Raw genomic sequence first — 17,319 nt, 5'->3', positions numbered from 1 at the left:
GAGCTGGACGCCGTTCCTCCCCTGACTCAGCAGAGATCTGAAGTAACTTCATCCCTGCTTCTGCTATCTCTGGCGGTAACGCAATGCCCTACGCCACCTGCTGGTGCTAAGTCAGTACTGCGTGCACATGGCGAGCCTCTGGATCTTGACTGCTGTCAGTCAGCACACATTACCCTGGGCTTTCTGTTTGATTGATATTTTACAATGACCTTACTTATTTTCATTCCTTTGAAATAAGTGCCTAATACCAGTCGCTTTCATGAATTTTTCTTGGCAATACAAAATTAATGCAGCGAGCCCTAATCCAGAGCTGAGGGCTTTTTTTTTCCTGGTCTAAAATAACAAAACCCCGGTGAGACATTGTTTCCTATGGTGACAGGTCAGTGCACATGTAATCATATCACTCCCCCTCAAACTCCATATGTGGGCTCCATTGCTTTTCAGACAAAGACGGAAACGCTCGCCCTTCAAAAGACCCCATTATCTTGAGCATGCCCCGAGCCTCGGGCTTTTGGTCCCCCCACAAAGGCACATTTCTCTCTTTCAGAACCTCTGCAATGCGGTCTCCTTTTGATAGCCACCCTGTTTCGGCTGCACCTTCCTCCTGCCCCTCCCCCCAGCTCCCATTAGCCGTCTAGGTAACTGCTGACCTAGCTCACCTGCAAGGGAGCAACACCCACCCACCGGTCAGTGCCACCGGGCTCTGAGATCACTGTGTTCATGTGCCTCGCCGCTGGAGGGTTGAAAAGGCAAACTGTTGGCTGTATTTCTGTCTCCATCTTGTCCAATAGCAATTGCTCGGGAAACATATGGGGAAGGAAGGAAGCGAGGCAGCAGGGAAAGAAAGCAGGTAGGCAGGCAGGGAGCGTGGAGCTTGTGACACGGGGAACCCTGCTCTCCTACCCTGGGCACAGCGCTTACAATCACATTCCTGAAACCTCTCCTGGTGCAGGAGAGGCTGCTCCTTTCCTAGGTGCTGGGCTGCAGTCATGTGGACAATGTCCCCAGATGAGTGGCATTTTCCAGTAGCAGCCTCAGAAGCATCCATGTTACAATGCTAGACATAAGAACACTGATAACCATCCGCATTGTGTGTGGTAAGCCATAGGACAGAGAAGCCATGGCTAATAGAGCATTTGCAGTGGAATCTGATCCTCCGATCTGGGTGTATAATGCAGGGGTTCCCTGAGGAAATGCTATTTGATGTGTTATCCAAAGGATTAGCGGGATTTTAAGCCCGTGAGTGTTAGTGTGTCGGAGATAGGCTTCTTTAAGTGTGCCAAGAAAGAAAGCAAAGCAAAGTTAGTAAATTTCCTGAAAAAAAAGAATTGAAATTTCCTAAATCCAAAACCAATACCTATCCTGAATAATTTTGCAAGAGAAATGGCATGCCGCTATAACTTTCTTCCACTGTGTGGTAGACTAGAGCTTCTCGACTGTTTGGTTCACTGTTTGTGTGTGAGAGAGCATGGTGGGATTGTATGCATGGGTGTGTGCGGGCACAAGTGCACACAAGTGGACAGAAACAGGAGGAGGATGTTGAGTGACCCTATCATACTCTTTCCTTTCCCTTGACTGGAGCTAAGCCGTGGGCAGCAAGTCCCAGTCATCCTCCTGTCTCTGGCCGGCAGAGACAGTACTGGGGCTGTAGACAAACACGGCCACCGCCAACTTTGTGTGCGTGTGCCAGGATCCCAAGTCCGGTCCTCATGCTTGTCCAGCAAATACCCCTGCCCAGAGAGCCGTCTCTCACGCATCTCGATTTCACTCTTAAAAAATTATGGGGACTCCAAAAAAATCTTTGAGTAAATGAGTCATATATGATAGTATTTATTACATAAAATAGAACTGAAAATTCATTTAAAAATAGTAAATTCATGCTGCTGAAAAGATGGCTCAGGGGCTACGAACATTTACCGTTCCCGAACCGCAGTTAGTTCCCAGCACCCACATCAGGAGGCTCAGAGCAGACTGTAACGCCAGCTCCTGGCTTGGACTACTGAGGCCTCAAAACCAATCCCTAGTGATACACTTCCTCCAATGAGGCCACACCTCCTAATCCTTTTCAAACAGTGCCACTCCCTGATGGCTAAGCATGCATTCAAATAGGAGCCTATGGGGGCCTTTTTTTTTTCTTTTTCTCTTTCTTTCTTTCTTTCTTTTCTTTTCTTTTCTTTTCTTTTTCTTTTGGCTTTTGGTTTTTTTGAGACAAGGTTTCTCTGTGTAGCCCTTGCTGTTCTGGAACTTGTTCTGTTGTCCAGGCTAGCCTTGAACTCAGAGATATACCTGCCTCTGCCTCATGAGTGCTGGAATTAAAAGCACGCCTCACCACTGCCTGGCTGTGGGCATTATTCTTATTCTAAGCACAACAACCCCCAAAGGTCAGACTAACACAGCACTAACACACTTGGACATCCACTGCACTATACACCATAGCCAGGGACCGTTACCTGCTTGGTGCCCACCAGCAGATGAGTGGATAAAGGAAATTCCATGCAACCATAAGGGAAAATGAATAGAACTGGAAATCATTGTGTTAAGTTAAAAAGACTGACTGATTCACATGTTTTCTCTATAGGCAGAACGTACAAGTGCATGCAGGTGGTGTGTGTGTGTGTGTGTGTGTGTGTGTGTGTAAAGCGGCTCGGTAGGATGTGTCTGTAACCCCCCCCCCGCTGGGCAGCCAGAGACAGGCAGATCCCTGATACACACTGGCCAGCCAGCCTAGGCAAGTCTGTGGGTTTCAAGTTCAATGAGAGACCCTAGCAAGAAAAATTAAACTGAGAGAGATTGAGGAAGATACCTAACATTAACCTCCAGCTTATACACACGCGCACGTACACATGTGCACACACATACACACACCTGTGTGTGCTCACAAGAACAGATGGTAAATCACGACACCACACACACATATATGCAAGATAAAATTATATGTCTATTTTTGTATTTGTATATGTGTGGGCTGCTGAATTGAAAAGAAAAAGGTTCACGGCAGGGCTGAAGGATTCTGAGGGAGGAGGGAAATAGAAAAGGCAACAGTGTCCCTGTGACAAGTGGGCAGAAGTGGCCGCTAGCTGGGCAGTTTGGAGCACAGAGGAGGAAGCGGGTGGTGGGAGCGGTAAGAACAAGTACAGTGACTCATGGATGAAGATACCGTGATGAAACTCATTCTTTGCATGCTAACCTAACCTAATTTAAAAAGAGGTCAAGTGGCAAATAGGCATGTGAAAATAATCAACCTCAGCAAACAAGTAAATATAAAGGAGAACTGCTCATTTATCAGAGTTTCAAACTTTCGCATGCATGCGTGGTACAGTTAGACACCCTAAAAATGTTCAAAGGCTTTGCCCAGTGCTCTGCCATAGTCATGACGTCATTGCAGGGCAAACCAATGGGAAAGCTCTGGCAGAGTGTATGGGTGCTTGTTCAGAGAGCCCTGTTCAGAACGCCAAAGCTGGAGACGGAACTTTGTGTAAGAAAAGAATGGCTTTGGAAAAACAGTGTCTCCGCCCCCAGAATGATGCAGCCCTGCCCATGAGCTCTGATCAGTGGATCTGAGAAATGGGCATAAAATGGAGACTATAATCTCAGTTATTCAAAATGATAGAATTTTCAAAATAAAACCAGTGCATACTAATGTGTGTATGCACATTAGAAAATGTGTCAGAGAGAGGGTGAGTCACTGGGTAATGGTAGTTTTTTATTTGCCTTTATTTTTATACTTCTACATTAAGCCTGGATTAATTGAATGATAAATGTGATGTTTAAACTACTTCAAGGTGAAAGCCAGCTAGAGCAGTCCATGCCTAGAGACCTTCCTACTCAAGAGAGTCAGGGAGAGGGGATCACAAGCTCATGCGCAGCTTGGGTAATATAGCAGAACTGCATCTCAACAACAAACACAGGCGTACAAACCCCACACTTGAAGGTGGGAAATTAAGAGAATGGGTAGTAAGAATGGGGGGAGGGGGCCCTGATCAGTAAGAGGGCTCCATTTTTCGAGGGGCTTCCTCAGGGGCCTCTCAGGAGCTGACAGAGCGTGTGAGCCTCACCTGAGTCGTCAATAGTTGGAGGCAGCAGAGCCTGGACCTCAGGTAACCGAACTTGGCAATGGGTTAAAGCCCGGGGGATGATGGCTGTAACACTGATAAGAGTCATTGTTTGTCATGCTCCCCCAGATGCCCACACTTCATCTGGGTTATCTTTCTTAATCTCCATAACAGCCCTAATCAGATCCCAGGAGCTAACATCTCCCTGAGGCCTCAACAGCCTGGGTAACTCACCTGAACTTATACTGTACCCCAGTGAAGCCGGAATGAGGCGCATGCGCCGTGACACTGGACTGCGGCCGTCGGTCACGCCCGCTGCCCTTTAACACGCAGGGTTCTTTTCACCTGGTTTCTTTTTAGCTCAGAAGCAAATTGCAGGGTGTGATCATCTTAGGTTATCAATCGAGTCAAAAAGCTGTCCTCCAGCGTGCCGCATGCCAAAAAGAAATACTGTAGGGTCTCAGATCACCCGGCGGTCAAAAGAGAGGACATTTATGCTACTGCTTTCTTTGCCCTAACGTTCGTCAGGGTCCAAAGATTTTCAGCAAATGGGAGCCACAGAGAAGTGTAAGTCCAGGCATGCTGGGATACACGCGGATGATGGCCTCCTGATCGAACTTTCTCTCCATGCAGGCAGACAAAACGCCCAATTTAGAAAATTAAATGATTCTAAAAATCCTCTGTAAAACTAGCTTACTAAAGGCCACTCAAACTGTGTAAGGAAAGAGTGAGCGTCAGATTCAGCTCATCAGTTCCTTGGCTGTCCCTCCCCTTGACGTCCAAGCAGTCGGAGCAGAGCCTGCGTCCCGACTCTCCTGCTTCCGGTTGTTCACCTCATATGACTCTACAAGCTGCAGTAATATACATGAATGAACCGAGGGGTTGGAATGGAGAATTCGGGTTTTGCCTGTTAGCAAAACACTTTATTGGTTGTTTTTCCGTGGTGGCCAAAGTACTGTTTGGTGTAATATGCCTTTTGTGAACAAAAAGCAGAGATCAAAACTGTAATCTTTGCCATGTGCGTATTAGGACCCATTACGTGTTCCTTAGCACAACTCGAATATACTTCTCACCGTGTAATCTACAAGCCATATGGGTAGTTTTTCAGACTGACCCACGATTTCCCAGTAAATCTGTCTAACTAGAGGAGAATAATTGCAGTTCATTTCCTGGGAAGGGAAAATTGATACTAGCTGAAATCAACCTTGGCTGGGTTTGGTGTTAGAGAATCGGTTTTTACCGACAGGTTTTAGAGGTGGAAGGGTTGTATATCAACACATCCACGGCAGTGATGCGCCCGTTCAGAACAAAGGACACCACGAGGGGGTGATGGCTTCTCATGCCCATGGGCGTGGGCCACTCTCCTGGCATTCAAGAGGGCGCAGTACCAGGAAGCCGGGCCTGCAGCACTGCAGAAGGTTATCCTCCCAGTTGAGACGTCTTTCAGAAATATTGGATTTTACGGTAAAGTCATAATTCTGAAAGATTCTGCTCTCGTGGCTGTTCTGGAACTGCACTGTGACCTCAGTGTCCCTCCGTGCTTTGTCACATGGCCCCAGTGAAGGACTTTCCCTACAGGCAGGGAAAGAACAGTTTGGTTCCAATGCAGACCCTCCTCCAGGCTTCCCCGTGAGCTGAGCGACTCACTTTTCATGCCTAAGGAGTGGAGTAACGTGTCCACTTCTTCTGACTTTCCCTGGAAATGCAGGGCAGGTTTTGCTTAGCTAAGCTCTAGGGGCCCTGCCTTTCCACACCCAAGGTCTCGCCGTGACAATGTAGTGTGTAGAGCGGCGTTGTCTCAGCAGCCTACGGGAGAGTCCTCTCAGGACACCAGAGGTGTGTCCTTCAGGCTTCCTGGCTTCCTTTGCAGGCTTCTCTGCACCACCGCCCCGCCCCGGCCCTTCTATCATTCCTTTGGCTCATGGCTTGTGTGCAAGCTCTTCAGAAACCCAAGGGAGAGAACTTCCAGTTCTCAGGGCATAAATTTAGACATTCACATTGTGACAGCCCTGAAGGAGGAAACGTTCCTGCTGAAGCCTCTTACCAGTTTCAGTTTCTGTTACTGGGCACAGTGTCCTGAGTGGCCCAGACCTGAGGGAAGGAACTTTCTTTAAGATCATAGAGTCTAAAAGAAATGCAGAATTTTTCTGGACTGAAGTAACTCATGCTTGCTAGATTATAAAACTTATTTGCTTGGGATTCCTATGTGTACAAACTTGTATGTCCGCATCTGTATATGTTTCTTGTGCTTTTTCTTTGGCCTTTTTTCTTCTGTTTGTTTTGTCCTATTCTAGTTTGTGTGTTTTTGTTTATCTTATTCTATTTTTATACTTATTATTTCGATTCCTGGTTGTTTTCTAAGGAGAGACAGAAAGAGTTTGGATTTGGATGGGCAAGAGGAATCTCAGAGGTGTTGGGGAGGGGAAACCATAATCAGAGAATATTGTAGGAAAAAAATGACTTTTTGTTTTATTTTTCAAGTCAGGGTTTCTCTCTGGTAGCACTGGCTGTCCTGGAATTAGTTCTGTAGACCAGGTTGACCTCAAATTCAAGGAGATTCTCCTGCCTCTGTCTCTGGAGTGCCAGGATTAAAGGTGTGAACCACCACTGCCCAGCTGGAGAAATGTCCATTTTCAATAAAAGAAAAATAGAAAAAAACCCTACCTGTGCTTGTTAAATAGTGGAAGAAGTCAAGTCTTGCCCAGCCAGCAATTCATGCACTTGCTCTAGGATAGAGCCGTAGGCATCCATGTTTCATTGTTTTCAACAAGCAGGCCCAGGTCTTCTCAGGATGAGGCACCTTAGAACCCTGGCATCTTATAACCATTGCCAAAGAAACTGCAAGGTTAAGCAGCCTTGCTGAGCCCCATCATGGGCAAGAATGCTAGCCCAGTAACTCACCCATCCGGTCCACAGATTGGTACCCACTTCTTGGGGCTGTTGTAGAAGATGAGAGACCTTGAGACGGTGCCTTGTGAGTTGTAAAGCTTCATAAACAACAAGCAGGTACTAAATGACCAGCCCACAATGCCAGCTCCTGGCTTGGGCTACGTAGTTCCCGATCTCTCTTCAATGCTTTGTTGAAATGCTTTGAGTTTTTGTTTTTTTCCCAACTAGAAACTGCCTGTTGATTTTGAAGGCTAAAGAGTCCTGCTTCTCTGGTTGGTTCCTGGCCAAATTTCCAAGCCCACACCTTAGCTTTTCATCTGGTTAGCACTCCGATAGGCCCACTGAGTGTCCCCAGCCCACCAGCAGCGGAGACTCACTGAGTTACTTCTCTGCAGGTGCGAGATTGAGGCCACCCTGGAGAGGCTGAAGAAACTAGAGCGAGACCTCAGCTTTAAAGAGCAGGAGCTCAAAGAACGAGAGAGACGCTTGAAGATGTGGGAACAGAAGCTGACCGAGCAGTCCAACACCCCGGTGAGTACGCCACCTAGTGGCCCCCTGCAGCACGCGCAAGCCTGGCTGAGCATGGCAGCATGCCTAATCCCCCCACCTCTAGCTCTTCCCTGCCCTGCTCCTGAGAATTGAAGGCCTGCTCTGGTCGTAAAGTGTATAAAACACCAAAACACCACATATTTAAAGGAAAAACCTATTTAAGAGGGGAATCCCTCCTTCTGGATCTTTCCTTAAGAACTGGTATTCTCTCGGAGCATTTGTACATTGAAGTTACTAGAGTACAATCTGCGGTGTTGTTGGGCCATCCGTTAGGGTCTTAGCACGCTGTTAGAATGCTGCTGTTTAGCAATGGATAACTGGAATGGCAGGGCGGCCAGGAATGTCTGGGTGTGTCAGAACTTAGCCACATTTGCTTTCTAAGATCCAGCCGGCCTGCCGCTGACAGTAATGACGAGCATTAATATTCCTTATTAATTTAGTGCTATGATTATGAGCGGCATAAAATGGGGCAAAGGCTTCTCTTGGTACAGGAAGCCTGCTTGCTTTACCTTTAGAAAGACTCTTACTCTCTCCTAAGCCCAGAGGAGCCCTGGCTCTTTATCTTCTAACCTCGAGTTTAAGCTGTCCGTTAAATTTGAGATCGCGTTTCATCATTCTTCTAGATTTTAAGTAAGATTTTCAGAAAGCAAGAAAAGCTTACGATTGGTCTTTCCAGAATTTTCAAGTGGGCAGTTTTTATCCACTTCAAATCACAAGGAATGAGAGATTAAAATAAAGTGATTGACAAATTTATCGAGGAAAAAGTTCAGCGCCCGTCACTTTGTGTTCCTCAAAGACCTTTCGTATCTAGACAAGTCTTAACCTCCATTGAACAGCCTGTGATATATTGCAAGATGCCATCCCATGTCTAAAGAATAAGAGAAATTGTTTCTATCTCCAATTCCTATGGAGAAGCCCTCTAACCCCCCCCCTTAAAAAAAGAGAATGCATCTAAATATGACAGATTTACCCCTTTTCAAAAATACCCTTGGTAATCCCAGGAATGCCAAGGTCAGAACTGCATTGCTGTGCGTAAGACTGTCACAGGATACTAAAAAGGTACCTCACTCTTGTGAGTGAGTCCTGTGGACTTCAGAATGAGTTGGTGCACCCAGGGCAGGTAGGAGAAGGAGCGAGAATGCAGCCTGTCCCTAGCGCCCATCCGAAGGCTGAGGGCTCTTTTGTTTTGCTTTTTAAGTGCACTGAAACCTTAACTGTAAAGCGCTGCATGGCTTGACTCCATCTAAACGCAGTATTGTCAGGAAACTTTCAACCGCCTATTAGAGTGCGCTTTAGAACCTCGCCTTGGCTTTATTGGCATCAGTTTTGCTAAGAAATTATGGGCTGCCTCACACACATTATTGCTGCTGGTAACACCGTTGTGGATTAAAGAATAAAACGCCACGGGTGCTTAGTAGGTTGTATCTTGCGTTTTTTAAGCTCCAGAAAACTTCGTTTAAAGAAAGTGCTTTGCAGGCCACCAGCTAACAAGGGACAGCATGGTGCATGTCTCCGCGTGGCTCCCTCCCTTTTCCCTACGAGGCCCAAGTTTTCTTTGTTTATAATACTTGCTTTCAACGTCTCCTTTGCCTAGAGCCGGTATTTCTAAGGGGAAGGAGTTTATGCTCAGGTATTTGATGAGCAGCTGCCTCCTTTTATCCTCACTTCAGTTTCTAGTTGGCTTTAAACTTGACTGCTGAGAACAAGAGACATCTTTTTTAAAAGTGGCAAGACTGGGCTTTTATATATATATATATATGTAGCTTCTTCTGAAATACAACAGCCGAACATTTGCACCACTGCACAAAAATACTATCACATTGATTTCAGGGATACGGTTTCCTTCCTAAAGCTGACACATAAAAGAGGCTTGGAACGATGCGTTCTCTGTGCATAACTAGGGTGATGCTGATTTTTAATTATTGTTGCAGTTTGCTGTCTTAGAGATAAAGTCTTTTTTGAGAAATATTTATGGAGCGCCTTCAAGGCTAACATTACATGAGACGAGACCTCAGCGATAATAAAACAAATGAACAGCAAAGAGTTCCTTAGAGTTTCTATCAGCTGAAAGCCAATTTGAGAATGCGGGAAGGATGGCCATAGGGAGTGAGGCCCTGCCCCACGAGGAAGGACCTGAGACTGGCTGGACCCCATGCCCTTGATACAGAGCCTGCAGTGCCAAAATTCTCTAATAGAATGAGCTGGTTTTTGAAAACAGCTCAACAGGAACTCAAACTAGAAAACTAGGCCATGGAGATGGCTCTGCGGCTACACGTGCTTGCCAGGGCAAGCCGAGTGGAGTCCCTGGAGACCACAGGGTAGGAGAGACCTGACTCCCAAACGTGTCCTCTGACCTCCACACATGCACCTGAGGCATTCGCATGCCTGCAGCAATAATACATAAGGGTTTTAAGTTCTTAAAATTAAAAAGAAAATGGCACTAAATATTTGGTGCCTTCACAGTCAGAATGTGAAGCTCATCCGGGAATTTCACTGCCCGTGCATTTCCCCAAGTTCATGCATGTGATGTCATGTGCAGAGTACGTACCGTATTTGCTTAGTTCTCAAAAGGAGATATAAAAACATTATTTTAAAAAACTTTTTTCAGCCAGTATTTCTCTGTGTAACAGTCTTGACTGTACTGGAACTCACTTTGTAGACCAGGCTGGACTTGAACTCACAGAGATCCACCTGCCTCTGCCTCCCAAGTGCTGGGATTAAAGGTGTGTGCCACCACTGCCCAGCTAAAAACATAATTTTTATATCCTGACAGTTTTACTGTAAAAGAAATAGAACCAGACATTAGAGATTAGGCTGGCTGTTGAATTACACAAGGAAGAAGATAAATACTTGTCGCCCCCACGACAACATGAGAAAGAACACATAGACAAAGCTGCCGTGAGCAGTGGAGACAGCAAGGAGCAGTCTCGGGGATCCTAAGCATGCTCACCCAGTTTCCCCAGACTTAAAGGTTAGACGGGCTCTAGAATTTGTTCCCAGGTGGGCTATAGAAGAACCTGAATGAACTACACAGTGTCAGATCTAGCTGGAGTCGAGTGATGAACGGAAGGGAGCGAGAATAGTGACCTTCAGAGTGTGCTGGGGCACCAGCCCGTGAGGTCCCCAGCCAGACACACAGACTAGCTGCTTCTGCCCTTCCTCTGAGCTCTTTCTTGGGACAGGGTTTCTGGATTTTTTTTTTTAACTTGAGATTTAATCTCTGCTTCGTTTCTTCTTTTTTTTAAAAAAAAAATTGAGTGGTTAACCAAATGTTTCTGTACGGAGGTGAAACTGGGAATAATTATAAAGAGACCATCCTAAAACCTTTTTTGTTTTAAGCGAAGCAAGGACTTAAAGCTGATCCCTACCTGTCCATTTGGAATTTGGCTCACGGTTGGTGCTTTGCCATCTTTCAGTTATGATTTCCGCTGTCATTTGTAAATTATGGCCAATATACTGGCGCCGGACCTGCTTTCACCTCCTGCATAGTACCAACTGATGTTGTGGTATCTGTCTCCTGATTTAAACTGGTACTAATTTCTCTTTTCACTTCTGTCCTTTCTTCCCCTTTGATAGCTTCTCTTGCCTCTTGCTGCAAGAATGTCTGAGGAGTCTTACTTTGAATCTAAGACAGAGGAGTCAAACAGTGCAGAGGTGTCATGCCAGATCACAGCAACAAGTAACGGGGAGGGCCATGGCATGAAGCCAAGTCTGCAGGCCATGATGCTCATGGGCTTTGGGGATGTCTTCTCAATGAACAAAGCAGGAGCTGTGCTGCATTCTGGGATGCAGATAAACATGCAAGCCAAGCAGAATTCATCCAAAACCACATCTAAGAGGAGGGGGAAGAAAGTCAACATGGCCTTGGGGTTCAGTGATTTTGACTTGTCAGAAGGTGATGACGATGATGATGATGATGGTGGTGGTGAGGAAGAGAATGACATGGAGAATAATAGTGAATGACGGCAGAAAGCAATAAAATCGAAAATGGTTGTTTTTTTTTTTTTAACAAACAGAAGAAATGTATTATCTCAGTCTGTGCAAAAAGCAGTATAGGGAGGCGAGCACCAAGCACTGCATCTTAGGCCAAGCTCACGGAGGGCAGTTTCCTCATGGGGTGACTTTGCTTTTGCATCCAGAAAAACGAGGCAGGGAAATTAAGCTAAAAGCATATTTATCAGCGAGTGTGGTGCCTGGTTATAGAAATTTGTAGTTATATACATATCACGTTCTTAAGCTAACGACCTTTGGGCCTTTCCTCTTTAAAGTGCATACTGTGTAGTTTGTATTTGACAATATCGTATTTCCTTCACTCGGTGGGTTGGGACAAGTTCTACTCCTGACTCCACTCTGACGCTTGTTTCTTCCCCAGCATACTGAGGTTTCCTCCTTGTACAATACACTGTAATGGCAGAAGTGATTGATGACTGTAAAACCCAGTTACACAAAAAAGGCTGAGATAAAAGATTATTTTTTAAAAATGCTTCTTCAGAAATACCTAAATGCCAAGAATTTTCAAACCAAATAGTACACAGCTCCTCCAAGTAAAACCCGAATGGTGTTCTCTAGTGACATTTGAAGGGGAAACACTCTGATTTGAAGCAAGCAGCAGACAGCGCAAGCTTGCATCCCCCATGCTGGCTGGAAACATCCTAATATGAACACACCGTCACCCTAGGCTTAGCTTGTCCTTTGCACAGAAGCACATGGTCCCACAGGGACCTGTCTAGGCACGAACAGGCTGAGCACACTCTTGCTCTGAACATCCAACAAAGACACTCTGTTTTTTGTTTTCCAGAGGTACATAATAATAATCCTAGATTTTAATCTATGTGTAGGAAAAATGAACACTATAAATAGGAAAGACAAATTATCCTTCTTAGACACAAGTGCATTCTGACACAGCGTCGCCCCCACCTCTTTCTTTCCTTTTCCCTGTGCTCTGTGATGTTGGTTTGAGGAATAAATTCAGGTGCTACTTATCATGAAGGCCAGGCTACCTAGAGACACTCTCAATAGACAAGCTTATCTCTCAAAACCTATTTAAGCTATAAACTCCTATAAAAATTACAACCAGATCAAAGGCAAAACAAAACTAAACTCTTTATCAGCCTAACTCAGAACTAGTGTCATTCACTAGACAATGAAAATGAAGCAGTTGTGGTGGGCCTCTTTGTTTAGAAGCACCAACATCAGGTGGGTGTGTCCACATCCTGGCACTTGGAGGCTGAGGCCAAGGGACAGTGAGTTTAGTAACAGCCTGCTTGAGCTGCACAGCAAGACTCTGTCCCAAGAAAGGATTAGAAGCCACCTACTAATGTTTATGAGGATGTTCGCCTACTAAGTCTTTGGGAATCTGAGATGGGATGTGCTTCTAATCCTCCGGGAGAATGGAAAAGTACCACCCAAAATGAGAAGCGTACATTACAGCTTCGTCGGGGGAGAAGTAACCAGTGCAGCGTTCTAGGTGTCTGTCTGCTGGGCAGTCATGGTCATGACAGGAAGAGGATCAGAAGTAGGTGTGTGACCCTGTAGCATAGCGCCAGGCCACGGCAGGTGCCACATCGCACCGGCGACAGTTAACTGCCAAGTGAAAGGGACACTGAGAAACAAGTGGGTTCAGTAACCTTCTGGGTTACCAAACCATCGATTGCAAGTGAGGCTTGCTCAGAAGTATGAAGCTAAAAGTAGAGAGCTTCCAGGAGAAATAGAGAGAGCAGTTCTTAGGATGTAAAGTGTGCAAACAGATTTAATTCGGTTGCTCTGGGAACCTGTGCGCCGTGGCCAGGTCCACCTGTACTGGGTGTTTACGGGCAGTACGGGTACAGTCTGCCTGAGATGGCTCCCCTCGGGCCCGTCCTGCTGTAATCCTCCGCACATACGTACTCTAGACTGGTAGCCAGGCCACTCAAACAGAACAACTTAGGGGGAGCAGAAGGGATGCCTAGCAATTCCTGCTTCCCCAGCATGCTGCAAGTACTTGAAGGAGACAGTGGCAGCAGATGCAGGGTCTTAAAGCCTCTTACACATCTGCCCAGGAAAAAATACAGGCTTTTGACCAACAGGTCTGCCGAGTTCTCGAGAATAGCTAGATGACAGCATTTGCACTCGTGGAGTATGTGTGCTAGTGAGCAGGAGTGCGCTGTCAGGAAAGCGTGCGTCACAGAATGCTGTGGTTTCAAGTGCGTGCTAGAGATTGAAGCAAGGCTGAAGGAAGAGGAGGCTGGTGGGAGAGGCCTTCAAAGCATGGTCAGTAAAGGCCTGGCTGATGGGTACCATTTGCAGACCCGAAGGTGAAGGGATCTCTATGAGGAATGAGTTCTCCCCTAGAAGGAAGAACACACATACACCTCACCACCCGCTAATCAAGAGTTGGTTTAGAACATACAAACGCCATCGAAATAATGTTGTTTTCCTAAATTAATACCTAAATCCATATTCTATATAAAAAAAATTAGTGCATGAAAAGCCAGCCAGGTAGTGTCACTGAGGGGAAGGTACTGGGTTCTAGCCGCAGTTAGGTTTACCATTACCAGGCATATGTCTGCCATTTCTTAACTGCTGCTTCTTCTCCACCAATGTTGCAGCTATGCTCACAGCTCAGTACTCAGTCATGGAGGACTTGGGGCAGGGCAGAACCAGCCTTGGTGAAGAGCTTCCAACGCTTCTGTCTGGAGCCGTATAATACACCATTGGCTATTTGACGTCTGCTCCAACATGCCAGGCGTGGTGGTGCACGCCTTTAATCCCAGCACTCAAGAGGCAGAGGCAGGAGGATCTCTGTGAGTTCAAGACCAGCCTGGTCTACAGAGTGAGTTCCAGGACAGCCAGGGCTACACAGAGAAACCCCGTTTGGGGTGTGGGGGGAAATTGCTCAAGCATACCTGAAATCTGGCTCATATAAACAGGATCCTTTAGGGGTCTCACACCATCTGTAAAATTTACTAGAAAGCTTTAGATTCAATTAATTTTATAAAGAAATGTCTATTAGCCACGTGCAGAATTTCTAATAATGCAGACGTGGCGCTAGCTCAGTGCTTGGAACAGTTTTTGAAAGGACAAACGATCAGTGTTAGATTTCATTCCAAAGACCTGACTTACAAAGAAACACAATTTAGAAGTTAAATCCCAAAACAACGTCAAGGCTCAGAATGAGAATTAGAACCCTAGCATGTCTTAACAACTGTCAGCCTGACGGCTGAATACACCACCAGTTAGCTTTCTTTACTCGTAAAGCTGAGCAGGTAGAATCTGAGGATCCCTGCAGAAGTTCCTAGCGGGGAGGTAATGTCACCTTGACCGTCCAGAGTACTGCCTAGCCTGGTGGCATCCAGCTTGCCAGGGACAGCCCCACCTTGCAAAGATTCCCATCTGAAATCCCCACAGCACTGTCCAGTCCCTCACATGTCTGCGAGTCCAGCTCTACTTTTCCCCCAGACAAAATTACCGCAGCCTTTTCAGAACGCTAACAACACCTCCTGCATTTTAGGAAGTTATAGCTTTTTCTCAGAACCCTGGTTGTGGAAATGATTTCCAGTTGCTGGCAGGAACGCTCTGAAATGACTGCACCCACCTGCGGGAGGGGTGCTGGCCCATTAAGGTGACTCCACCATGGTACAGCCCGGGTGGAGACGCTGTCAATCTGCACAGTCATTTCAAGGGAATTTTTTCTCATCTTTTTTTTTTTAAAGCACATTTTTATTGTTTCATGAATCGCCAGTGGGATACGGTTGAAGGTACAGGGCACACTGCTTTTGATGCTCTGAAAATACTGAGGACTGTTTTGGGTTTGTTTTTTGTTTTGTTTTGTTTTTTTCAACCCGTAACTTTAAAAACAAAATGCAATGAATTCGTTAGACTTTAAACACCAGCTGAGGTATTCACACCTGATCCCCATTAAAATCAAAGGGCCTAGAGGAAGGGAGGGGCTTAGCAGAGACTCAGACCCATTTCCCTTCAAGTTACTGTGTATGTATATAACTTGAGTTTTTCATTAGCGTGTTAAGATGAAAGACAGTTTTAAAACCTAGTGAGTTAAATACGGATACTTTGAAAACGATTTTGCCACACTAGACAGGGGCAGCCTTGTGAAACTCGTCGAGTCCCGCTACACCACAGACACACAGTAGAGCCTAATTCTTTCTATAATCAGGCACCGTCTGCTGCTTTCGAGAAAGGCCGCTTTCCTGGGTAGACTTCTGCACTGCCGCAAGAGGCTCCACCCTGCTGGACGTAGGGTAGCCTGGCGGCATTCTGTGATTGAAAGATGAATGTCTATCAGGAAATCGGTACAGGCCCTGTCTTCTTGGACCCCAGCTTTGTGGGCACTGTGTTGCTTGTGTGAGAAACTTTCTGGCATGTGGTTAGCTATTTCAAACTAGAGTTCAGGCACTAGGCAACTGGTTTACAGCGTGTGCGAATACTCTTAATTCCGACATGACACACTGCTTTTGCACTCTAGGGAACTGCTATAGAAAACGTTTCTACCCTTTTTGAGTGTGAGCTTTTAATAGGCGGCATCACCGCTGTGTTTCCATAACAATCTTCCCCCCCTTCGCTCTACTGCAATGTTATTCTGAGCAAGTCTTATGCCAAATGCCATGTATAATGTCTGTATGGGAGATTAAACTGCGATCCTGTGTGGTCAGACTGTGTAGTTGCCGGCTTCATAGTTGGAATTTGATATTCCAATACCGAGTCCACAATGTGTTCAGAAATCCAAGTTGGTGTCATACATTTCGTTCTGATGTGAACTTTTCTCTGCTTTCCTTTGTTCTAAGACTCCATTTTGCAATAAACGTTTTGACAGTAAACCCCTGTGCTGTGTCGCTGTGTACATAAGATCTTTGTTAGACTGGATTCCCAACATCCTTTGAGGAAATCAGTATCACGCACACGCACACAAGCGTGAGTGCTAGCTTCTCTCTTCTCAAGTCTGATGGAGAATAAATAATGAATTACTAAAGTGATGGGGCAGTCGTGAGGGATTTTTTTTTTATCCCCAAAGAAAAGAGAGAGGCTTAGAACTCATCCCCGGCAGATGCGCTATGTTAACAAGGCACAGGGAACATGAAGGAGACGCGAGCCTTCTGTATGGCTGGAGATCGTTAACTCTTAGCCCCTGTCTTGCCAAATTCAAACCGTCTTGCCGTGGCGCCTGGTCCCAGCCCTCCTCTCACTGATCTTTGCAAGCCTCTGTTGACTCCTGCTGGAAGGCGCGGCAGGCAAGGCTCGGGTCTTCCTGCGCCATGACGCTGACGATCCAGCCCTGGAGAGGCGAGCACTTCGCTGTCCTTTGCGCACTAAAATTGAAGATGTCGGCTGTTTTGTTTACAGTCTTTATCAAGAAATAGTTATTCCTTAGTCTTGTTAGCACATTTGGAAATTATATAAAAGTCGAAACACCCCACACACCCCACATCACAGTCACACAGGCACTGACACACATCCTGTAGAGACGAGCCTTAAGGCAGGACAATCCTTCTGTGGTAGTATCTCAATGTCTCTTCCTTCACACCAATATCCGCGGTGGGCAGGAGGGATGGCATGTAGCCCCACGGAGAGGTAAAACCTGTCATGTGTTTTCTTTGGTTGAGATCCACTCATCCACACGGTTCAAGTGGGAGAGCATGCTGGGTGACTCCTTCATAGAGCGTGTGTTTCAGAGGAAGGACGCACACGAGTAGTGGAGTATGTAGGGAACGTGGCTGACTTCAACACACGCTTTATAGCCTTGCAATCTAGATGTGGTATGTAGAGTCTGCACATCCACGCATGTTTCAACAGTGGGGTTCAAAATAATAAAACCTGCTCTGCCACACCCAGAATT

At 46.1% G+C, this 17,319-nt stretch overlaps 1 protein-coding gene across 4 annotated transcripts in view; it reads left to right on the top strand.

Moving 5' to 3' along the window:
- Map3k20 (mitogen-activated protein kinase kinase kinase 20) overlaps positions 1-17,319 on the top strand; it is a 155,095-nt gene that overhangs the window by 102,700 nt on the left and 35,076 nt on the right. For 3 of the 4 annotated variants that reach the window (XM_075984891.1, XM_075984890.1, XM_075984892.1), the window contains exon 11: positions 7,337-7,472. In XM_075984891.1, coding sequence (XP_075841006.1) covers positions 7,337-7,472 — 136 coding nt within the window. Of the gene's footprint in view, positions 1-7,336; positions 7,473-11,066; positions 16,304-17,319 lie in introns of those variants that run through there. The other variant, XM_075984893.1, reaches the window with a different exon arrangement.

Source organism: Microtus pennsylvanicus, chromosome 9 (assembly GCF_037038515.1).
Source record: "Microtus pennsylvanicus isolate mMicPen1 chromosome 9, mMicPen1.hap1, whole genome shotgun sequence".
NCBI classification, from domain to species: domain Eukaryota; kingdom Metazoa; phylum Chordata; class Mammalia; order Rodentia; family Cricetidae; genus Microtus; species Microtus pennsylvanicus.
Note: the sequence above shows the minus strand (reverse complement) of the source record. Positions and strands in the feature narration are given on the sequence as shown.